Raw genomic sequence first — 24,439 nt, 5'->3', positions numbered from 1 at the left:
GCCTTCTAGTAATTAATAAATTCTATGTAATATAGTTTTAAATTTAATAATAAGCCATAAAGTGAAACCACATGAAATCAGTATAGGAGTGTTTTTAGTTTTTATTTTGTTATGTCCTACATTTTTCTTGGATGTCCTACATTTGGGGGTGCCTTGTCCTCCTGTGGCTATGACATCTGGTCACCCTGGGAAAGGGCTATACTGCATCTCACATGAATATCACTTACAGGTGTTCCCAACACTAGACGGGCTTATTACTGAGTCAGGATGCAACCCTGTCCACACTTACCTGGGAGTAAGCCCCATTGACTATAAGGAGATTTACTTCTGAATAGACATGCCTAGGCTTGTGCTATAAGGCTCTAAGGCTGCCATCCTATCCATACTTACCTGGGAGTAAGCCCCATTGACTATAAGGGAATTTCCTTCTGAGTAGACATGCAAGAGTAGCTAGCCCGCCCACCCCAGCAGACCCTTAAAGCCAATTCTGCAGGCTCCACTCATTGCGCTCCCCATCAGCGCCCCCTCCTGCCATCATTCCGATGCATGCTGGGAGTTGTAGTTCTTCGCGTCGGCCTGGGCGCCGCTGTCCGGGGCAGCCGAGCGATCCGAAAGAATACAAGCCCCGTGGCGCTTTGCGCGCGTCGCGGGGGCTCCTCCCTCTGGGCTAGGGCGGCGGAGGGCGTCTGGTCGGATAAGAAGGAGGGGGCGGCGGGGCCGGGCGGGGCTGTGGTGACGTCGGAGCGACCCCAGCCGCCTCTCCCTCCGGTGGCAGCTGGGCCTCTGCGGCGACTGGCAGGGCGAGGAAATGGCTGAGACCGTCGCGGACACCAGGCGCCTCATCACCAAGCCGCAGAACCTGAACGACGCCTACGGGCCCCCGAGCAACTTCCTGGAGATCGACATCTCCAACCCGCAGACGGTCGGGGTGGGCAGGGGCCGCTTCACCACCTACGAAGTCCGGGTCAAGGTGAGGCGGGAAGGCGCCCCTGGGGGGCTCGGGCTGCTGCCTACCTGCGTCCTCCAGGCAGCCCAGGGCCTTGCCTCGGGTCTCCCCTCTCCCGCACAGAAGGCGGGGAGCCCGAGCCCAGGCTCTTCTACTCAGAAGTAAGTGCCACTGGAGTCGGTGGGGCTTACTCCCAGGTAAGTGTGGATAGGGTTGCAGCTGTAGAGCCCAGTCCTATGCCCGTCTCCTCAGAAGTAAGTCCCATGAGAGTCAATGGGGCTTACTCCCAGGTAAGTGTCGGTAGGATTGTAGTCTGTATGCCTGACCTGGGCATGTGAGAGTCTCTTTCTTCTCAACCAGTGGTACAGTTACCACCAGTGGTACTTGAAGTGTTGCTTGGTGGTACTCGAAGGACCCCTGCCACCTGATAGTGAGACCAGAACGTGGCACTGCAAACAGTGGTAGTAGGCTTGGCTCAGAGGGGAAGTGCTCCAAAGCATTCTTTTCTGTGCTTCAAATACCCTCCCATCCACTCTGAGCCTCTTTCTGGTGTTTGCAATGTTGCATCTGGCCTCCCAACTCAGAAGTAATGGCAATGATGCTATCACCAGTTGCTTCCTGTGGTACTTCAAATAGGTGGGCCATGTGAAGTGGTTTGGCAGAGGACAGACCTTGAGAGACATGGTTCTGAACTGCGGAGGTCTGGTGTGTTCATCTGCTCTCTTCATTCCTTTCCACCCACCCATCCTTCTCTCTGGAAAGTGTAAGGCAGCCTCCAAAGGAAAATCTTAAAGGCCCCAGAAAAGATTCTGCAGTTGCAGGCTCATAACTGATTGATATTTCTGGAACAGTCTCAACATTTTGATCTTAACTGACATCTTGAGTAGCTGAAGGTGGGGAAGGTGGCAGCTTGTCTGTCTGAACCCATCTATAGAAAAAATAGTCTTAACACAGGGGTTCTTAAACTGTTTTATGTTTAGGCCCCCAATGGATTGCTGATATGTCTCCATACACCAGACTGTCGAAATCATCCTCACTAGTCCTGTGAGGTACCAGTATGATGACAAAAGGCATAAATAGTTTAGGTTTATATATGGATAACTAGGAACAGAATATTTCAGTCTGTATTGATAATGGTGATAGTTAATAATCTAATCTAAACAATTTTCTTAAAATTGTTCCATGATTGAGTCCCATACCCCCAAGGGATATGGATACCCCCAGTTAAGGATCCCTGGTTTAATGTGTTCAAAGTGCATGCTTTCCTCTAGTATCTTGTAGTTCTCAGTCCTGTGTCCAGGCTACCAGGTTAAGGGTCATGTTGGTTCTACAGTGTGGAATGAAAAGAGTGATGCCAGCATATGGCAAAGCTCTTGAATGACAACAAATTGTCAACTTGGACACTCTCAGATTCTTGTCACTGGAAGAATGTGTATGTATTCCAATGTTCCTTATTTCTGACTCAAAAAATAACATTCTCTGTTTTACACTGTATCCTCTTGGACCCCTGAATCACCAGAGTGAGATAAATAGTGTGCATACCAGTCTTCCCATTATCATTGGATGATACTTTTAACCTCCAGCCAGACTTGTGCATAAAGGATGCATGGATGTCCCCCACTGATTTTCATGCAAATTCCTTTCATTATTTTTTTATTTTATTTATACAGGTATTTATATACCGCCTCTCTTTGGTCGTCAGATTTCTCCTCAGACTTTAATCCAAGGTGGTTTACATAGGCAGGATGTTCTAAACCCCTGTAGGGATTTTTCCAATTGAATAGTTCTAGTCTTTCATAGAACTCCTCATTCCAGCTGGATTCCTTCCCGGTCTGGCCTCTCTCTGGCCCTTCACCTCCCACGCTTCACTTGATGGTAACTCCTCTCTGCCACCTCATCAGTATATCAGCTCATACTGATATACTCATCAGTATATCAGCATGTTGTCAGTTCTCGGGTACTTCCGGTTGTCTTGAACTGGCAGCCTCAGATCTTCAGGCATACAAGGCGGCAGCTCAACCAACTGAGCCAGACCTCCTGCCTCATTATATGCTTAAACTTTTAAGTAGACTCAGAAGCACATGTAGGAGGGAGGTTCAAATGAAGGACTTTCTCTTCATATGTTTGAAGAAACACACAAAAAGCAGTTGGAGAGGCTACGGCTTGCACATGCCTTAAAAACACATATCCTTTACTGCATTGGGTCAGTTCGTGGTTAAAAATAGTGGCTAAAATTGGCCTGCTCTGAGGAGGAAGTTCCATGATACTTGCTGTGCTTTGGTTATCCACTGACTATAGCATCAGTTCAGATGTGCACACTCTGTGTGCACAACTTCTTGATTGTGGTAGGAGAGCATCAATGTGTATCAGACCAGAGGAACCTGTACTGTATGAGGAGGACCCACAATGACAGCTGGATGGTCTTTGAGACTTTACAAGTGGTGTGTGATGTCTGGAGATCAGGGTTTATTTACTGTCCCAGTGGAAACTATTTGGGAGTTTCATTTACTATTAGGTATTGATTGACTCTTTCCTTCACAGAATGACACAGCTCTCCTTTTTGAGCCCCCTCCAACAGCATTCCCTGAATTCCTGTAATTTAAAGGCTAACCAAGGAATGTGTTCTGTTGTAGAATACCTCGAAGTCATTGTGTTAATAACATATTGTGCTTCTCTTGTTGAAAAGATAATCTTAAAACTGTTCAACTGATATTATCCACTCATTCTCTGGGGGCAACATAAGCAAAGTTCTGCTGGATCTGGCTGAAGGTCCCTTTTAATCCAGCATTCTGTTTCTCATTTCTTGTTTCTAGGCCAGCATCCTCCTTGCTCCCCTGTAAAGGTATTCAATGCTGTACTATTGCTGATCCTGGATGTAGTGCATAGTCATCTTGCCTAATGGATCTAGCCATGAACTTCTTTGGTTCCCCTCTAAAACCATCCAGGCTGTCTTGGCATAGCACTTGTGACATGAAATTCTGCAGAGTAATTATGCGTTATGTGAAGAAGTGTCTCATTTTCTCTACCTTAATTCTCCTGTCAGTTGGTTTCATTGGATGACCCTGGTTCTGTGTTTTTTTTCCTTGTCATAGCAAATCAAAACCTTTATTGGCATATATACAAAGAAATGGTCCAAAAAATCATCCACATCATACATTGATTAAACTCAGCTACTGGAGACAATTATATAAACATGATAATTTAGCCATATTGATACGACATCATTCCTGCCAGTTTCAGATCCATTAAGTGACACAAGAAGGAGGAGTCAATAGCTCCATAAATCAGAATAGCAGATGCAATTTAGTAGGATATGGGGGCCTGTCTCCAAGGAACCTGAGCCACAGCAACATGCTTTGGATTGTTTAGCATCAAACCTAGCTTTCATCTCATTTGAGGGAAGAGCACTAAATCTAGCTAGGGAGAACACTCTGTGTTCATGCAGATTCATTAAGAAGATTAATTACTGCTGAAATCAGCTGCCCACGGTACTCCAAAGTGAAGTGGGGAACAGTTTTTTGGAGCATCAGCTAGGAGCTCTTGTTTTTCAATATCCCATATCCGGGTACGAAGGGTCTTAAATGCTGTTGACCATGGCATCATACCCAGCAGATCCAAGGAAAGCCCCAAAGATTGGACTTTCTTACTGAGTAAGGTCAGTCCTGGGGGATAAAAGGAGTCTTCTAAAACCTTTTTCAGTAAAGGGTCCTTTGCAGCAGCAGAGCCAATTCTGAACCAGTGTTTGAAAAGGCGAAACCAGGCTAAAAACTCAACTTTATGTTGCCGGACTTCCAGACATAAAACAGCGTAAGGTATGCATCAAGGTACTGCAAAGATTTTATAAAGGAAGAGAGACTGAATCCTCTCAACCATAATGCAGAAGGCAGAAATCCAAATGGGGATTCCTTATAGAAGCTGTGTCACTACCTTAGTTTTGAATGCTTGGAGCGCTGCAGGTGTGAAGGAATTCCCCCAAGCAAAAAAGAATTGACTAATTGCTTGGGCTGTAATATTGCTTTTTATGGATTGCTGATTGCTGGTGTACAGTCCATGAATGCCTGTAGTGAAACAAAACTCCTAGATATTTAAATGTTTTTACTTGTTGGATGACATGACCTTCAAAGGTTCATGTTGTTGGTTTCCAAGAGTGGCCAAAAACTATTTTTGATTTATCGAAATTATCAACTCGTTTTGTTTAAAATATTTTAAACATGTCATTATTAGTCATTCTAAGCCAATTTTTGTATGTGCTAGTAAAAGCATATCATCCACATATAGTAGTGGAGGCAGAGCTAATTGACCAATTTTGGGTGAATGAGTGTTTATTATGGGAGCTAAATCATTTTAAAACAAGTTTAAAAGGGTGGGGACCAACACACAACCTTGTAGGTTCTGTTGTTAGAGGGACAAAAATCTTTTTCCCCCTTAATTTCATGTCTCGATCGTGTCCCTCCCCATCTTTTTTGCAAGTTAGAAAGCACCAAATGTGGTATAGTGCCTTTCCTCCTAAAGAAAGTCCTCCAGTACTTCGATAGTTTGGTTGCCATCTTGTGTCCTTTCCAGCTCTGCAATATCCTCCTTGAGATGTGTTGATTAGAACTGTGCAAAATATTCTAAATGGGACTGCACTTTACTTGTTGGAAAGGAATATATAAATATTTTTAATTTGTATAGTGATAATATTGGTAATTTTGTTCAAAGAGCTCTAGAAGATTTGTGAGGCAAGACTTATCTTTGCAAAAGCCATGCCAATTCTCTTTAAGGCCAATTCTTCTATTTTTTACATTTTATCTTTAATTGTGCTTTCTTCCAATTTTTCCTGAGCAGATATTGACATGAATGATTCGTAATTTCCTGGATCTCTTTTAATATTGGTGTTGCATTGGTAGAGGTGTTTGTTTCCAGTGAGTAAGATGGGATTACAGCGTAAGTCTTACTAAACGTGATAGGTTTACTTCTGAGTAAAGTGAATAATATCATTTTCAAACACCAATATATCTTGGCTGCCATCTGGTCCTCTGGTACGGAAACTGATTTAAAGGCAATTTATGTGTGTGTTAGATCAGAAATCTCCCATTTGAGTTCCTTGAGTGGGTACCATCCAGATCAACTTGAAATTTATCAGTATGTTCTAGAACAGGGGTGTCATTTCATGTGGTGGGCTGAATAGCTTTCATGGTGCCTGCTGAAGGCTGGAAGTGACATCATTAAGCAGGAAATGTCACTAAGCAGATGATGGCCAGGAATAAGCACTTTGTTCTTGTCTAGAAACACATTAGCTGCAAATGACAGAAGAAGAAAATGTGCAAAATCTTGATCATATTTTCAAGATATGAGAGAGCCCAATTATCATGTAAGCCATCTTTTCAGGAGTAGTGTCAGCTGTGGTATCACTTTGCAGCTCAGCAGCTGAGAGACAGTCTGTGAAGTGATGCCTTGGCAGAAGCAGCGTTGCTGAAAGGGTGGCCTGCATGATACTGTAATTGGGTTCTCCCAGTGTCTGACAGCGTCTCCATTTCTCCCTTCTCCTTGACCCTTACCCCATAGAGTTCCCCTCATTCTGTGTAGGCTCTGAGAAGGACAGATAGAAGCAGTACTACTGAAGGGGCAGCCCTGGGAAAGTCCAGTAATCACAGGGGCTGGATAAAGAGCATCTGGGGACTGCATCCAGCTCCCCCAGGGAGCCACCCATGTTTCTTTGGAGGGGAGAGAGTTCCACAGTTTAAAAATGCCCTGCTCCTCATAAATATGCCCTGTTCCTCTTTTCTGTCAGGTGAGCTTAATTGAAAGGTGGACACCAAAGCAAGGCTTGAAATGTAGAACAAAACGTACATATAGGTGAAGATAGACCAAGTATCTATGTTCTAAGCCAGGGGTGTCTAAAGTTTTTGGCAGGAGGGCCACATTGTTTCTGACACTATGTCGGGGGCTGGGGGAAAACGAATTAATTTACATTTCAAATTTGAATAAATTTACATAAGTTTAACATAAATGAATATATTAAAAATGAACTTTTATGAATGAATGAACGTCTTGCAATAGTTCAAGGCCTATAAAAGGCCTAGCACAAAGCCAGGCCGGCCTTTCCTTTGCTGCTGCTACTGCATCACAGTTGTGAAACAGGAAGCAGTGGAGGAAGCCCTCATCCCACAGCTCACACGAAAGGTCAAACAGTCGCCCTCATGCTGGGAGCAGTTGCATCGGGCCAGTGCGGGCTCCAACAAATCTCTGGAGGGCCAGAGGCTCATTGGAGACTGGGTGCTCCCTAAGGGCTGCATTGAGAGGCCTCGAGGGCTGCAAGTGGCCCCAGGGCCAGGATTTGGGCACCCCTGTTCTAAGCCATATAGGGCTTTATAAGTAACAACCAGTACCTTGAACTGGGCCTAGGAGCATACTGGCAACCAGTGCTGATAGTAAAACTTGGGAATAATGCGATCAGACCAAAGAGGTGCTGCATGCTGTAGCACTTGAAGCTTCCAGGTTGTTTTCAAAGGCAGTCTTGTTTACAGTCCTCTAAAATAATCCAAATGTGATGTGACAAGAGCATGGGCCACCATAGCTAAATCTGCTTTCTTTAAAAACAGGAATGGCTGGTAGACCAGCTGAAGCTGTGCAAATACACCTCTGGCCACAACCATTCCTGGCACTCCATAAGAGTTGAAAAAGTTCATATTTTTGAATTGAAAAAGTTCATATCAAAAAGTATTATCAGGGTGGTCTAGCTTCACAAAATAATCATAGCTTCGTTTAATCAACTGTCTTACCTATTTGATTATCTTGACTTGTTTGTACAGACCTGCTTGTCACTTAACTTGTACCCTGTTCTAGCTAAAACTCTCAGGATGTCTTAAAACATCTAGTGAGTGAAGTTGTGGCTACTGTGTAGGTTGCTTACTTAATATCATAACTTGAACAAAAAGATTTGTACAGACTGCTTGTATATGAAGTTGGAAGAACTATACTCTAGCTAGGATATTTATTAAGGAAAACTAACTTCCCAGCTTACCTGACATTTGCTGCCTGACAGCACTAGGGTTGTTGGAACATGATGCACTTCCTGGTACTGCCCCATTGTCCTTCCTTGTACTACACCATTGCAGAATTTGTCATGTTTTGTGGCTTCTATGTGGAACAGGTCTCAAGGTTAGCTCCAGTAGAGTGTAATGAAATAGTGAAGGGTCTGAGAACAGGAACGATGTTGGCTAGATGAAGGCCTGAGACATTGCAACCTCTTCACCAGATGGAGATTGTACAAAGTACCCCTTGCTATTGCTGTAACCTGACTATGGGGGATCCTTGAGTCCAGTGATAGGTCTTGAAATGGCAAGACTATGAACTGTGGAAACTGAGATGCTTGGGTAACTTGAGTTTGACTGGATTAAGTTTTGGTCTGTTCACTGGCATCTAGTCTGGCAGTGGTTGTGGATGTTAATATTTGAAATTGAAGAGAACTAGAATTGTCTTGTTACTTTGGTATACTCCCTTTTCTTCAAAGAGCTCAGCATGGTGTGTAGGCTTATCCCATTTTATCTTAATCCTATGGTGTAAATCAGGCAAAGTGCTGCCCAAGGCTGCCCAGAGTGAGTTTTTTCAATCAAAATCAAGCACTCCATCCACTATATCGCACTGAGAACTGGAGACAGTTCACATAGTGATGTGACAATGGTAATTTTCCTATTGTCTCATAAAAATCATGGCTTGTGTTTTGATTTAAGCTTTTAATATTAATGTTTTCAGTGTCTTACCCAAGACGCACTAACCAAAAATTCAAAGTTCAGCATAAAGGGGGCTGGTAAATTCTGTCTCTATTGGTAGACTTCTCTTTGGGTTTATTGAAGGCTTTGTGTTAACTTCTAAACAAGAATATATTTGTTGGGCGCACTGCATTCCTGCATCTGCCATAACCATGCCAGATATGTAAGTTGTACATATAACTTGCACATTTAGTAGTATAATGTATCCAGTGGGTATAATGTATCCAGTGGGTCTGGATACCCACCATACTTCTGCTGCATAATGTATCCAGTGGGTCTTCCTCACTGGGGTAGGGTGAGGAGCCAAGTACTAAAAATAGGCATGCTGACATGCACTAACATAGGGATGCCCGAACCCCCGTCTGGGGGCCACTTGCGGCCCTCGGAGGCTCTCAGTAAGGCCCTCGGGGGGGCCCCAGTCTCCAATGAGCCTCTGGCCTTCCGGAGACTTGCTGGAGCTTGTACTGGCCTGATGCAACTGCTCTCAGCCTGAGGACAACTGTTCGACCTCTCATCTGAACTGTGGGACGAGGGCTCCCTCCACTACTTGCTGTTTCATGTCTGTGATGCAGCAGTGGTAGCGAAGGAAACGCTAGCCTTTTATAGGCCTTGAGCTATTGCAAGGCATTCATTCATATAAGTTCCATCTCTAATATATTCATTTATGTAAATTTATTCAAATTTTAAATTGTAAATTAATCCTTTCTTTCCCGGCCCCTGGCACAGTGTCAGAGAGATGATGTGGTCCTCCTGCCAAAATGTTTGGACAACCCTGCACTAACAAATTAACTTGGTAAGCTGTGTGCTTACCTGGGAAGCCTAAGCAACAGTTATTGGACTCTGAGGGGGAGAAAATTCTTAATGGAATTTTAAAAAAATATTAATGTGTCAACCATAATATCAGATGGTAGGAAAATGAATACCAGCCCACTCCCCCCCCCCAAAAGAATTGGGGCTAGATATTTGGGGTATAGATCAGAATCAGTCTCAGATCTCCTTATTAATCAAGGAGACCATGAAGGGCATGTTCATTCACTAACTTTTTTTTGTCCAGTGCCCAAATAAAAGTAACCATCATTTGACCAAACTGTAGGTGGTTAATAAATACAGGGCATTTATATTTTCAGATTGGTGCTCTTACCTTCATAAGCAACAGGTGAGCCTCAGGGTTATTATCAGACAGCAGAGTAAATCCTGAGTTAGATCTTCAGTGTAACCTTTTGTACAGATGAAATGCTGCTGATCATAAGTTGCATGTGTTTGTTAAATCCAAGCTGACATTAATTGAATGAGTCATAAGAGCTGTCCTGTTCATCCATCCATTCCCCCCCCCCTTTGGGTGGGATCTACTTAGATATTGGCACTGGCTGAGGGTTTATTTGATATTTGAACATGGAGTACCAGAAAGGGATCTTCTCTGAAGTTGGAGAGGATGAATACTGCTGAATAAATTTTTTTAAAAATCCTTTCCTAAATTAATGTGAGAAGCTTCTGGCTTCTTTACATTGCAGAAAAATCAGCCAGTTGCAATGTACTGCAGCTAAGAATGAGAGTATGACCTGTTGTATCTACTCCAATAGAGAGCACAGGCAACCTTGTATCAGCATTGTGATCCATCTAGTTTGAGAAGTTAGGGAGAAATTCTACTCGGTGTGGCAGTCTCTGCTTGCCCCCTCCCCCCAGCCAAGGTTATGTTTCAACTTTGTTGGAAATGATTGACATAAGTCTGATTACCTCTTTCTTCAACATGGAATGGAGGATACAGCTCGGAGTCAAATTTGCTGTACCCACTGACTCTTCAGAATCCCTGTAAACCAGTTACATATTGGTAGACGTTAAAAGATGCAGTAAAACTGGCATATTCTTAAAACCACAAGTAGTGATTAGATAGGCACCTCAGTGAGCACGTAACTTTGTATCATTTTGGGGGGACTTCTAAGGAAATTTTATCTTCGCGCTAACTGATGGCCCTCAAACAGATACAATGGGAAGCTGACAGCATAAGCTCACTTATTTGGCAGGAGGATCATGGTGCCTACGTACAGCAGAGCATAAAACTGCCTATGACAGATAGAAAATGGTATCTAAGGACCTGGACAACATTGATTGGAATATAGCCGCCTTGAGTCCCTTCGGGGAGAAAGGCGGGGTAGAAATAAAGTTATTATTATTATTATTATTATATTATTGGTGTTAGTACAAACCCTTGTTTAAGCCTCAGGAAACTAGAATGCAATTCATTAAAATGCATATTGAGACAGACCTGATTGTATCAGTGTATAGAGCTCTAATCAGAAATGGTTGGTGGTCCAGACTAGTAGCAGCAAACTTGGTTTGGACTAGATCAAGCTGTGTAGTATTGCCTACAGTAGTGGTTCTCACACATTTAGCACTAGGACCCACTTTTTAGAATGAGAATCTCTCAGGACCCACCAGAAGTGATATCATCAAGCAGGAACATTTTTAACACTCCTAGGCTGCAATCCTGCACACACTTACCCAGGAGTAAGCCCCATTTACTATCATTGTTAAAAGAATATACATAGTAGCTTGTTCAAAGTACAGGTCTAACATTTCCTCAAATGCAGGCACATACCATAGTAGCGTCAAGTCTAACATTTTAAAAATAAAATATTGAAATGAATGGGGACCCACCTGAAATTGGCTTGCAACCCACCTAGTGGGTTCTGACCCACAGTTTGAGAAACACTGGCCTACAGTGTTCAAAAACAGAACATGACAAAAGGATAAAGCAGTTGTAAGTCTTTTGTCTAAAACCCAGTTGTAAGCTGGGTCTAAAAGTAACTGTTTAATTATGAATTACAACCCAGATTTATTTATTTATATCCTGCCTTTCCCATGCCAAAGCAAATGTCCAAGGTGGCTAACAAAATTTATAAACAAGTACATAGTATAGTGACAGGTAGAAACATCAAATAAGGTATTAACAACATTAAACTTTCACATGACCTAGTGGGATGTAACCAAGACAGAGTAAAAAACTTAGCAATTAAAGTAAGTCCAGGGAGGCAATCAAGTCACAGTAGTAGTTCAGAGGCAATAGAGGGTAAGTATTCACTCGGTAGCCAAATGCCAGATGAAACAGGTATGTTTTGAGCCCTCACGGAAAAGCAATGAGAGAGGGAGTAGTTCTCTATTCCCCTGGGAAGGAATTCCATAGTTGTGGTGCCACTACAGAGAAAGCTTACCCCCAAGCTGCCTCCCCTGTCACTTGGGATAGAGGCAGCACTTGTAGAAGAGCCCTTTAAGATGACCTAAGAGGGCAGGTTGCAATGTATGAAAGGAGGTGATCTTTCAGATAGCCTGGACCCAAATCTGGAGGGCCTTAAAGGTTAGAACTAGCACCTTGAATTGGGACTGGAAGCAAATGGGCAACCAGTGTAGCTTTTGAAGAGTAGTTCAGCTGAGTCATATCACTTGGCCCCCATAACCACTTGAGCTGCTGCATTCTATGCTAATTGCAGTTTCCGAATTGTTTAAGGTAGCCTCACACAGAGGCTTTGAATTTAGCAGTCATTTTGCATGTAACGTAGGTGACATGTAGTAATACTGGCCTCATTAGACAATGTTGTCCTTTTGGGCAGATCGAATTACATCTAGATCAAATACAGATTTGAATTACATCTTGTGGGCTTTCTCCAGCTATTGTGTAAACATATGACTTTGTAAAATCAGAATACCATGATGGATTTTTGCACATTTGTTTGGAATTCTGTAACTTTGAGGATCTGTTGGTAAGGAATCTGTTATCTTTCTAGTTGATTCTGGCTTTTCTGTCCAAGCAGGAAAGTAGAGCTCACTTGGGGGAGAGAGGGGGGGAGTCAGTTCTTGTCATTATTTCTAGATATCTTTGGCTACCTGGAGACCCTTGAAGAGAACTCTTACTGTATGAAAGCGGGCCTAGGGGTGGAGGCAAGTAATCTTGAAATATGGAGGACATGCCCTGTGTTAGTCTCCTACAAAGCTTTACGCTGTGAGCAAAGTGAGTGGAATCTCTCTTGCTTTGGTAGGAGTCCATCTGTTTGTGGCTTGTGAGTAGTGGCACTGTATAAAGTTCTTTTCCTTAGAGCTCTTAAAACTTGTTTAATTGTTTAGGGGCAAGGCAATATTTAAAAATACCATTCCCATTTCAAGCTTATTTTTGAAGACTTGTTTGCCACTGTGCAGGTTGCAAACTGTCCCCCAGTGTATGCTTGCTCTACACCAGAAAGTATACTGAGGTGCAGAGAGAATGTAGGAATTCAGTTCATTTATGTCAAGGAAAAATAGCTTGTATTGCTGTGAAATTACTAGTAGGTGTGCCTACTAGTTAAAACTCTCTCCCAAGCCATAAACCTGATGGAAAAGAGAAGACTTTTGTGTATGGCTTTTATGCCATCTATGCACTTATTGTGGGGAGTTCTTTAAGTGTCTTGGATTCCCAAGGCTAAAACCAATTTGTAGGCCACACTTGATCTGAGAGCTTGGAAGGTTTTGTGGCAATAACTGACATCAACGGGAATCTGCACATAACTGGAGTATGTTGCTTTCACAGAAGACAAGGACACAGGCATTTCTTTGGCTTGACTAAAAAGTTACCATTGAGTCTTCTAATGGAAACTCCTTTTTTCTTTTTCTTTGGCAAGCCTTAGATTGGATACTTAAAAGCTATTATATCTTGCATTTACCACTTGACCTATATTAACTTTTAATACAAAGCACATGGATTTAATTCTTCATGTTCAAATTTTGAAAGGTAATTGCTACCTTAAACACTCCATTCAAGAAAAGCTTCATTGAAAAGTTGTGATGCTCTAACTAAACACACATCCTATTCTTACCCTTTTGGCTTTCTGTTATTAAGGAATCCGGGATCTGTATTAATGAAGAAAGTGGAGGTGAAGAAGGCATAAAACTCTGCTCTAACAGCACTTTAACACTACTTTTTATTTGAAATGCACCAGGCTGTTATCAGATCTTCAGTAGGTGGGGTCGACTTTCAATTACAGCAACACTTTTCACCATTCATTGTAATTGTGTTGTGATAAAATGGTGGTAGCATTAAATACTTTTAAAATGTGCTTGCTTTCATTAGTTTAAAAAAGAGATCCCTTTGAAGCCAGGTCTATTTTTGAGTGACTTGAGAAAGCTGATATGTGTAGGAAGCTAGACTAATGGAAACTTCTGCATAGGGTAACCATGAACTGGTTTCTGTGATAAGTGTCGTGAACTTTTAACTATCAATAAGACATTAGTGATGGAAGAATAGACTCTTGGGGGGGGCACTGTACTTGGTAAAGTCCCATCCTAGTAATAACACTGCTTGGATTCCTGGAGAAGAATTGTTTTCTTCTTCATAGTTCACTAAGTATGTGTTGCTTAAAAATTTTTTAAGCAGCCTGATCTATGATGTGTGCTCAGGACTACATTGGTTTGTACTCAAATTTGTGACATGGATCAGATTCTGCACTAGAAGCATATATTTGGCTTGGAAACAATGTTCTACCTCTGTTTCCATCTCTTCCAGCTGGGTCTGCTTGGTGAATAACAATGGTTATTGGGCAAATAACAATGGTAAAACTATATATGTTCAATGATTTGTGAATTGTTCAAACTGCTGCTATACAGTATTTTTTGTTGGCAGTGGCAAGCAGGAAGGAATGAATCTAAAATAGGGAAATGCTGCCCTCAGCAACCAAACTGCTTTCCAATCATAAAGTTTATAGTTGGTGGAGTTAAACCAATGCACACTCACTAAGTCACTAATTGACTTTCACTTCTCCCAAGTGAGCTACAGCAATCTAGGATAATGAGATGTCACTGTAATAGAAAGTTACTGCAAGCTTATTGTAAAGTAGAACAGCATTAAGAGCATGGCGCTTTGTCACAATAAATGGTCTACTGGCTTCTTCAGCAACTATTCAAGCTGCATGCTTCACCAGTGTATACTTTTTTCAAAATAAAGGTTTAATAGTCCAGTGTTTGACCTGAACAGTTGCAATAAAGTTGAAATTTACAGTATGTATTGGATAGCCAAAAACAGTCCCAAAACATCAAAAATTATAAAAGTATTAGAATTGTTCTCTAGGATCTCCTGGCCATTTTGAGTACAAGAATACCTGGATTAGTAGAGTTGTGTTAGCTAAATGGAGAGGAATCTGCCATTTCTCATAATAGTTTCTCACAAACTGGCTTTTTAAGAATTTTCAATATGTGTCTCACAACCAAGAACGTGAGATGTACCCTATAATTTAATATTTTATTGTAAACGTTTGGATCAAATGCTAGTTTCATTGGACTATGTTCAGGGAATCTTTAGGAAGAAGCTGTATACACTGTACTAAAGGCAAAAAGTAGATAATCCATGGTAGCGGTTTTGCCTGAATCTGTTGTTCCTGATAAGGACATGTGAGGTGTGGCTATAGCTTACTAGTTCTATGCATGTTACACCTCTGACCAGAAGTGTTGTGAGGAGTTGCTAATTAAATTAAAGTAAAAGTCCCTTGAGTAGTTTCAAAACTGGTCCCAAAAGGTCAGAAGTGTTTTTGTGGTATCTAGCAGAAGATAATAAGGTGCTCTCAGCTGTTGCAGTTAATACTTGCTGTTCGAATTTTTCCTTCCAAGTTTGTACACTGTACAGTATATCAGTTTATTTAACAATATACTGCTTTAACAACTCAGTGGCTTCTTGAAATGCCTTTTAAGGAGCAGCCATATAACTTTTATGTTCATGTCCTTAGCAATTGTGCAATTCCTGGATTGAAGCCTAACCTTTAGCAGAATACCATTCTTATCAGAAGCTCCTTCTGTTCACAGAAGGAGAGCTGCATTCTTACAAAAATCTTTTCTGCTCTCAGAAGAACCCCTTGCATGAGTGCAACTTTTGTTCCATTCATGGAAGAAGCTTCCAGTGACTGAGCATCACTTTGCCAACATTTAGGGGCCCCTCTATGGTGCTTTCACAATGTCACTTACATTGGCAACAGTTTGATCATGTGACCAAGAACAGATCCTCAGAGTTAAGAACATAAGAACATAAGAACAGCCCCACTGGATCAGGCCATAGGCCCATCTAGTCCAGCTTCCTGTATCTCACAGCGGCCCACCAAATGCCCCAGGGAGCACACCAGATAACAAGAGACCTCATCCTGGTGCTCTCCCCTACATCTGGCATTCTGACTTAACCCATTCCTAAAATCAGGAGGTTGCGCATACACATCATGGCTTGTACCCCATAATGGATTTTTCCTCCAGAAACTCATCCAATCCCCTTTTAAAGGCGTCTAGGCTAGACGCCAGCACCACATCCTGTGGCAAGGAGTTCCACAGACCGACCACGCGCTGAGTAAAGAAATATTTTCTCTTGTCTGTCCTAACCCGCCCAACACTCAATTTTAGTGGATGTCCCCTGGTTCTGGTATTATGTGAGAGTGTAAAGAGCATCTCCCTATCCACTCTGTCCATCCCCTGCATAATTTTGTATGTCTCAATCATGTCCCCCCTCAAGCGTCTCTTTTCTAGGCTGAAGAGGCCCAAACGCCGTAGCCTTTCCTCATAAGGAAGGTGCCCCAGCCCCGTAATCATCTTAGTCGCTCTCTTTTGCACCTTTTCCATTTCCACTATGTCTTTTTTGAGATGCGGCGACCAGAACTGGACACAATACTCCAGGTGTGGCCTTACCATAGATTTGTACAACGGCATTATAATACTAGCCGTTTTGTTCTCAATACCCTTCCTAATGATCCCAAGCATAGAATTGGCCTTCTTCACTGCTGCCGCACATTGGGTCGACACTTTCATCGACCTGTCCACCACCACCCCAAGATCTCTCTCCTGATCTGTCACAGACAGCTCAGAACCCATCAGCCTATATCTAAAGTTTTGATTTTTTGCCCCAATGTGCATGACTTTACACTTACTGACATTGAAGCGCATCTGCCATTTTGCTGCCCATTCTGCCAGTCTGGAGAGATCCTTCTGGAGCTCCTCACAATCACTTCTGGTCTTCACCACTCTGAAAAGTTTGGTGTCATCTGCAAACTTAGCCACTTCACTGCTCAACCCTGTCTCCAGGTCATTTATGAAGAGGTTGAAAAGCACCGGTCCCAGGACAGATCCTTGGGGCACACCGCTTTTCACCTCTCTCCATTGTGAAAATTGCCCATTGACACCCACTCTCTGCTTCCTGGCCTCCAACCAGTTCTCAATCCAGGAGAGGACCTGTCCTCTAATTCCCTGACTGTGGAGTTTTTTCAGTAACCTTTGGTGAGGGACCGTGTCAAATGCCTTCTGAAAGTCCAGATATATAATGTCCACGGGTTCTCCCACATCCACATGCCTGTTGACCTTTTCAAAGAATTCTATAAGGTTTGTGAGGCAAGACTTACCCTTACAGAAGCCATGCTGACTCTCCCTCAGCAAGGCCTGTTCGTCTATGTGTTTTGAGATCCTATCTTTGATGAGGCATTCCACCATCTTACCCGGTATAGATGTTAGGCTGACCGGCCTATAGTTTCCCGGGTCCCCCCTCTTTCCCTTTTTAAAAATAGGCGTGACATTTGCTATCCTCCAATCTTCTGGCACCGTGGCCGTTTTGAGGGACAAGTTGCATACCTTAGTCAAGAGATCTGCAACTTCATTCTTCAATTCCTTAATAACCCTTGGGTGTATGCCATCAGGGCCCGGTGACTTATTGATCTTTAATTTATCAATGAGGTCTGAAACATCTTCTCTTTTAACCTCTATCTGACTTAACTCCTCGGTCAGGAGGGGCCGTTCGGGCAGCGGTATCTGCCCGAGGTCTTCTGCCGTGAAGACAGATGCAAAGAACTCATTTAATTTCTCTGCCATCTCTAAGTCTCCTTTTATCTCCCCTTTCCCTCCCTCACCATCCAGAGGGCCAACCGCTTCTCTGGCGGGTTTCCTGCTTCTAACATATTTGAAGAAGCTTTTATTATTCCCCTTAATGTTGCTGGCCATGCGTTCCTCATAGTCTCGCTTGGCCTCCCCTATCACCTTCTTACATTTCTTTTGCCACAGTTTATGTTCCTTTTTATTCTCTTCATTAGGGCAAGACTTCCATTTACGGAAGGAAGCTTCCTTGCCCTTCACAGCCTCTCTAACTTGGCTGGTTAGCCATGCGGGCACTCTCCTGGATTTAGTGGAACCCTTCTTTCTTTGCGGTATACACCTCTGCTGGGCCTCTATTACTGTTGTTTTAAGCAGCCTCCATGCACTCTGGAGAGACTGGACTCTTTTTACCCTCCCTTTCAGCCTCCTTCTAACCAGCCTCCTCATTTGAGGGAAGTCCGCCCGTCGGAAGTCAAGGGTTTTTGTTAGAGATTTGCCTGGTATTCCTCCCCCAACGTGCACGTCAAAACGGATCGCAGCATGATCACTGTTCCCCAATGGCTCAGTAACGTTTACATCTCTAACCAGGTCCTGCGTACCACACAAAATTAAATCCAGAGTCACCTGTCCTCTGGTGGGCTCCGTGACTAGCTGATCTAAGCCACAGTCATTTAGCACGTCAAGAAATCCGGTTTCCTTATCGTGACCAGAACACAAATTGACCCAGTCAATATGAGGATAATTGAAGTCCCCCATGATTACAACCCTGTCCTTCCTTGTCACCTCCCTGATCTGTTTCCTCATTTCAAGGTCCCCATCAGATTTCTGGTCTGGAGGACGATAGCACACCCCCAGTATTACATCGCTGCTCAAGCCTGGTAATTTAACCCACAGAGATTCTACGGTGGAGTCGGACCCACCTTCAATCTCTACTTTGCTGGATTCTATCCCTTCCTTAACATAAAGGGCCACCCCACCTCCAACACGCTCCTGCCTGTCCCTCCTGTAGAGTTTATAGCCCGGGATTGCGGTATCCCACTGATTCTCCGCATTCCACCAGGTTTCCGTTATGCCCACTATGTCAATATTTTCCCTTGTCACCAGACATTCCAGTTCTCCCACCTTTGCTCGTAGACTTCGGGCATTCGCATAAAAGCAATTATACACGGAATGCCCCAGGATGGGCTGCTTATTCGCTCCTTTGTCCCCGCATCCTCTCATTGTGCCAAACTGTCTATCACATCCCATCTCCCTACCTTTCCCAATTTCTTCTCCTACCCTGCCTTTGTCTTGTTGTTCTCTAACCTCCCCATCCTCATCCCATAGGGATGAGGAGTCCCGAACCGGATGCCCCTCGGCTCCTGTCGGCCTTCCCCAGGGATCAGTTTAAAAGCTGCTCTGCCACCTTTTTAATGTTATGTGCCAGCAGTCTGGTTCCATTCTGGTTCAAATGGAGCCCGTCCCTCTTGTACAGGCCCCGCTTGTCCCAAAACGTTCCCCAGTGCCTAACGAATCTAAACCCCTCCTCCCTACACCACCGTCTCATCCACGCATTGAGACCCCTGATCTCCGCCTGCCTAGCTGGCCCTGCGCGTGGAACAGGTAGCACTTCAGAGAACGCTACCTTTGAGGTCCTGGCTTTCAGCTTCCTGCCTAAAAGCCTAAATTTGGCCTCCAGGACCTCCCAGCTACACTTGCCCACATCGTTGGTGCCGACATGCACCACAGCCGCTACCTCTCCCCCAGCACTGTCTACCAGCCTGTCTAGACGAGAAGTGATGTCTGCAACCTTCGCACCAGGCAGGCAAGTCACCATGCGGTCCTCACATCCGTCGCAAACCCCCCTCTCTATGTTTCTAATAATCTAATCCCCCACTACAAGAAGCCCCCGACCCCCCTCCTGCCGAGGAGTATCCCGAGTGCGCTCGGATACGGGCCCATCCCCTGGAGAAGGGATCCCCCCTAGGGGATTGTTTCCCTCCTCTCCAGGATGTTGTCCTCCAGTCCCGAGACTTCCCACCCGGGCAGCCAAGGAGCTGCACGCCTGAGGTTGGGACGAAGCCTGATCGTCCCCAGAAGTCTCCCCACGGTCCTCCTCTGGCTGCCTGCGCTTCTCCAGGTCGGCCACCAAGGCTTCAAGGGAGCGGACGCGTTCCCTGAGAGCCTGGAGCTCCTTGCACCGAGGACACACCCATGACTTATGCCCCAGAGGCATATAATCATACATGTGGCACTCGATGCAAAACACTGGATAGCCCCCACCCTGCTGCTGGCTGTCTGACTGCATAGCTTTTTTGTTGTTGTTGTTTTATTTAGGGGTCCTTTTAAAAACCGTACACTGGATAGCAGCCCTTTTCTCTAGGGAAGAGGAAGGGCAGTGTATGGGGCCCTGGCCTCCTCGCCCTGCTGCTGAACTCGCCCAGATGCTAAACTCTTGTGCCTTACCTGGCACTTAGTTCCCAGAGGCACTGGGTTCCCAGAGGCCACACGCGTCTGCAGAGAGCCTCACGCGATGGCCTGCCTAGCTTTATACTCCTGGCTGGCTCCTCCCCCCTCCTTCCTTCCTGATTGAAAGGGGGCTGGCCTTCCCAGGTGAGTTTACAAAAGCTCAGGAAGGCAAATGGCTGCTGATGGGCGTGACCTACTCTGCAGGCTCCTGAATGGACTGCTTGGATTAGCCTAATGGGGCTCTTAATGGGTTGGGAATTGGCCCTTCCTAGGTCCTTTCCCTCCTAGTTCTGTTCTCTTAGGCTGGACTGTTTTTGTAACCTCAAGCTAGTTTTTATTTGGGTTTGTTTAATTATTTATTGCTCTCTAGATCCTGTGTCCCAATTTACTGACCTGTTTAGGTTATGTTCCAACTTAGATTAGGTTTAACCTGGGTTAAGTATAGGTTTAATTTAAACAAGTAGAAAACCTGCTTTTCACTTTATCCTCCTCCCTTCCTTCGATTAAGTGCTACCTTAGGTGCAGCTAACTTTCAATTTTGATTTAAATGCCTGACCCTTGGGCACTTACTCATGAGTAGGACTCTGCTCCTGCTCAGAGTAGCCCTATGTACCTCCCTTAGGTGCTAACTTTCAATTTTGATTTAAGGTTGCTTTAAAGGTAAGGTTAAGGTTAGAAGACAGGGAGTTAGAAAGACAAAGCGTTAGAATGAGTACACTTACCTCCTCCTCCTGCTCCTGCTCCTGTCCTTCTCCAAAAACTCAGAGGTCTCCTTGCCTTCTCCTCGCCCAGATGCTAAACTCTTGTGCCTTACCTGGCACTTAGTTCCCAGAGGCACTTGGTTCCCAGAGGCCACACACGTCTGCAGAGTTGCTGATCAGTCTTGCCAGAAGCGCCTGTATATAGCTTTATCTCTGTGTGACCTTCAAATGCATTTAAACTGAAGACATTTTTTCCTTGAAAGGAAGGAAGAAGAATGCAGAAGGAAATCTAGAGGAGATAACTTATTGCTTGAAAACTGGTTGCCCACAAACACACCACAACTGACAAGACAACCAGAACACAAACTGAATGAATTTGCAGTTCATGAGGCCATCTGATGCACACACTGTTGGACAATCAAGACAAAATGTTTATGCTGCTGCCTGATTTAGATGAGCAAGTAGTGGCGAAAGGTCAAATAGGTCCCATGTCTAGGAGATTGGTTTCAGTGTCTTTGGAAGAATTTGGGGGAGAAAACCTAACACATCAGATCCTAGCAGTTTGTTACCCAGCCCAAGATCCTGAAAGTGGAACTTAGCCTAGTTTGACAGCACCATCAAGCCTTGTGGTTGAGATTCCTCTGTATGGATAATTCCTGGGCAGGGGAAACACCCTTCCTTAACATCCATACCATTAGAACTTGGTATTGACAAAGTCATGAGTTTGCTCTCAGTTGACTGTAGCAATGAAGAGTGAACATAGAAAGAGACTACAGATTCAAAGTCTGTTTTGGATCGTCAATTCCAAATCTCACTTGTCTAATATCTCCTTAAGAAAGCATCGGCACTTCTGCAACTTTCTAGGCTTGTCAGTGGACACTCACCAGCAGTGTTGAAGGTGCTTATTTCTCTTTAGCTTGATTTAGATATACAACCTCTTACTACTTTCCCCTCCCCACCAGCTTGTAGTTTGGGGGGAATCACTGTTGCTCACAGAAGGCAGTAGATCAGCAGCTGTTAACATAGTGTCTAGCTCTTAATGCTCTTCTGCCTTCACAGTGTACTTAAGGTAACTTTTCATTAGTGACATTCTCATTACCCTGGATAGATGCAACCAGCAAGTGACCTAAATGCATGCTTATTAGTTTAACCTCACTAGCAGTACCCTACTAGTGAGGAATACTGGCCTGACATGTGACTACTTGCACTGGATTAATGTTTTTCCCCAATGCTGGAAGAGATACTAACTTCTTGTAGTGTTTATAGCAGTGGTACTCAACCTTTAGGAGCCCGCTGACCACTGAGGCAAACATTAGAATTGTCATGGACCACATGCAACCCCTTCCATCTCCACCACACAAAAAATACAATTCAGTTTGGTAGCCTGTGGTTTGGGGTGCTCAGTGAGATACTGAAAATGCTAGCTGCAGGGGGTCCATTTTCCACCCTCTCTGGTAGTCCATGAGGAAGCATCTCATTGAGTCTACAGAATACCAGAAAGGTTAGAGAATATTACCCTCCCATAGCTGGCACTTTAGCAAGCACTGAACCACCAGAGAGGCTGGAGAATAACTACCTACAGGCATAGCCGACACTTCAGTGGTTCATGGGGAAGTGCTCACTTGGCAAGACACTGGAAGTGATCAGAGGATCATCTTTTTTTCCCTCAGACCTGACAGACTACTTCTCAGGCTCTCACTGACCACTTGTGGTCCCCAGACCACAGGTTAGGAACCACTGGTTTATAGGAACGCAGTAGCCCTCATAGGAGTACAACATTCAGCACAGCACATCCCTTTCAGTAGAAGTAAAAATAATTTGCATTTATAGCGTTCTCTGTATTACAGGGGGAAGAGGTGGCCAGCACTCTCTACCATTCTTAATACAACGTTAACAGATAGTGAAGTGTTTTATTAAGCTATTTCTGCCCAATGTTGCATATATGTAACAGGGACCAAATGTGTACACTTGTGGACTAGGCAAAAATGGGTTAAGGATAGGACTAATATTTATGAACTTGTCTCCTCCCTGTAGCTGCCTGAAGGGCAGATTGAGGATGGAAGGACACACTGAGGAGATTAGACATGGGGTATTTCACTTTTCCCCTATAGAATTCTCTTGATTCCCTCAGCAGCATTTAATCCATGGCAGCCAGGGATTGAAGAATTTGTAGAAGATGTTGAGCACGTCTTCCTCTGTTCCTGTATTCATGAGTTTGGGAATCTGCAAATGCCATGGTGATATGTAGATCTATCCCAGCATCACCAAGTTTTATAAATCAAGGGAAAGCATTCCACTTTTACTGCTAATAATTTAAAAATGACAACCTATATCTTGAGCCAGACTTAGGTTTGAGCACTTGAACTTTCTAGTGCAGGGGTTCTCAAACAGGTGAGTTGTGTCCAACCTGCCACAGAAGCCCCGTCTCTGCCCCCTCAAGGGGCAGGGGGATGGCAGCAAAGCTATCACCAGGATTGCATCACTGCCAGGGTGAAAAAGGTTTTTTCAGAAATACCTAAATCCAGTGCCAGCCCCTGGGGGTGTGGGAAGCTCTGCAGACACCTCTGCAGGGCTCCCCAAGCCTCCACAAAGCTAAAAATAGTGATTGTAACCCACTGCCAGTTTTGCAATTGCAAATTGGAAGTGGGTTCTGATTGCTTTTTCTGATTGCAGGACAAGGAGGGCAGAGAGCTTTCGATTACTGTGCCTCTTCTCCTTGCCCACTTAACTGCTTTTTTTTTTTGAGCAGCTGGGTGGGCAGGGAGAACAAGGAGGTGATGGCTGTGGCAGCAACAGTGGCCTCCCTTTTTACTCTCCTTCATCCAGGAGTCTGCACTACCCCAGTCCTCTTCCTGCTTGCTTTCAGCAAGAAGATCAGAGCAGTGGCATAGCTAACCAAGTTGCTACCTGGTGCAAAAAAAATTCTGTAGCCCCCCTCTGTGGCAATGATATCAAATTTAATTAATTAAATTGGATCTTTTTATTAAAGTGAGTGAGAAATGTTAGTTAACGTTTTAAAATAGCATGCACTTGTTGAAAGTACTTGTTGCACTTTTACAGCGCAATCTACTCAGAAGTCCCATTGTGTTCAGTGGGGCTTACTCCCTGGTAAGTGAGGTAAGGTAGGATTGCAGCCTTACACAGTTTGAGAGGTGCAGGAGGGGGCTGGAGAGAATCATGAGTCAGCAGCTATTCCTTTAGGAAGTGGAATCATGTGAATAAACGATGAGGCTGAGCCATGTGCTGCAGCAGCAACTTGCCTCCCATACTGCTGTGCCTTGCATGCTACCCTCTTCAGGTTCCTGCACATGCGCAGGTAACCTATCACAGTCAGCCAACTCAGAGCCCTATCCTCTGCATCTCTACTTGGAAGCTGGTCTAGTCAATGGGGCTTATACCCAGGAAAGTGTGGATAGGATTGCAGCCCAATCTCCTGCATGTCTACTCAGGAGCAAGCCCTACTGGCTTAGATTGCTGTGACAATCGGGCTGCTGCAGCCCTGCCAAGAGGAGGCTAAGGGGGCAGTCAAATAGAGAGAGGATGTGTAGGAAGCAGAAGAGCATAGGAGGCGCGGGGGGGGGGGGAGAGATGAACAGCTGGTCCTGCCTCATAAGGAGACCCCTCTCCTCAGTCCAGGCTGGGCTGCACAGGGGTCTCTGGGGGATTTGCCTGCTTGCCTTGAAGGGACTCCATCACACACAAACCCTGTCCTGACCAGCATCTGACAGCCCCCACTCTCC

General features: G+C 44.3%; 1 protein-coding gene across 1 annotated transcript in view; it reads left to right on the top strand.

The window, feature by feature from the left end:
• Positions 1 to 657: 657 nt before the first annotated feature.
• SNX3 (sorting nexin 3) overlaps positions 658 to 24,439 on the top strand; it is a 35,988-nt gene continuing 12,206 nt past the window's right edge. The window contains exon 1 of the mRNA XM_066610464.1: positions 658 to 970. Within this exon, the coding sequence (XP_066466561.1) occupies positions 809 to 970 (162 nt within the window). The 5' untranslated portion in view covers positions 658 to 808. The remainder of the gene's footprint in view (positions 971 to 24,439) is intronic.

This window comes from Tiliqua scincoides, chromosome 1 (genome assembly GCF_035046505.1).
Source record: "Tiliqua scincoides isolate rTilSci1 chromosome 1, rTilSci1.hap2, whole genome shotgun sequence".
NCBI classification, from domain to species: Eukaryota; Metazoa; Chordata; class Lepidosauria; order Squamata; family Scincidae; genus Tiliqua; species Tiliqua scincoides.
This window is presented reverse-complemented; position numbering and strand designations above follow the sequence as displayed.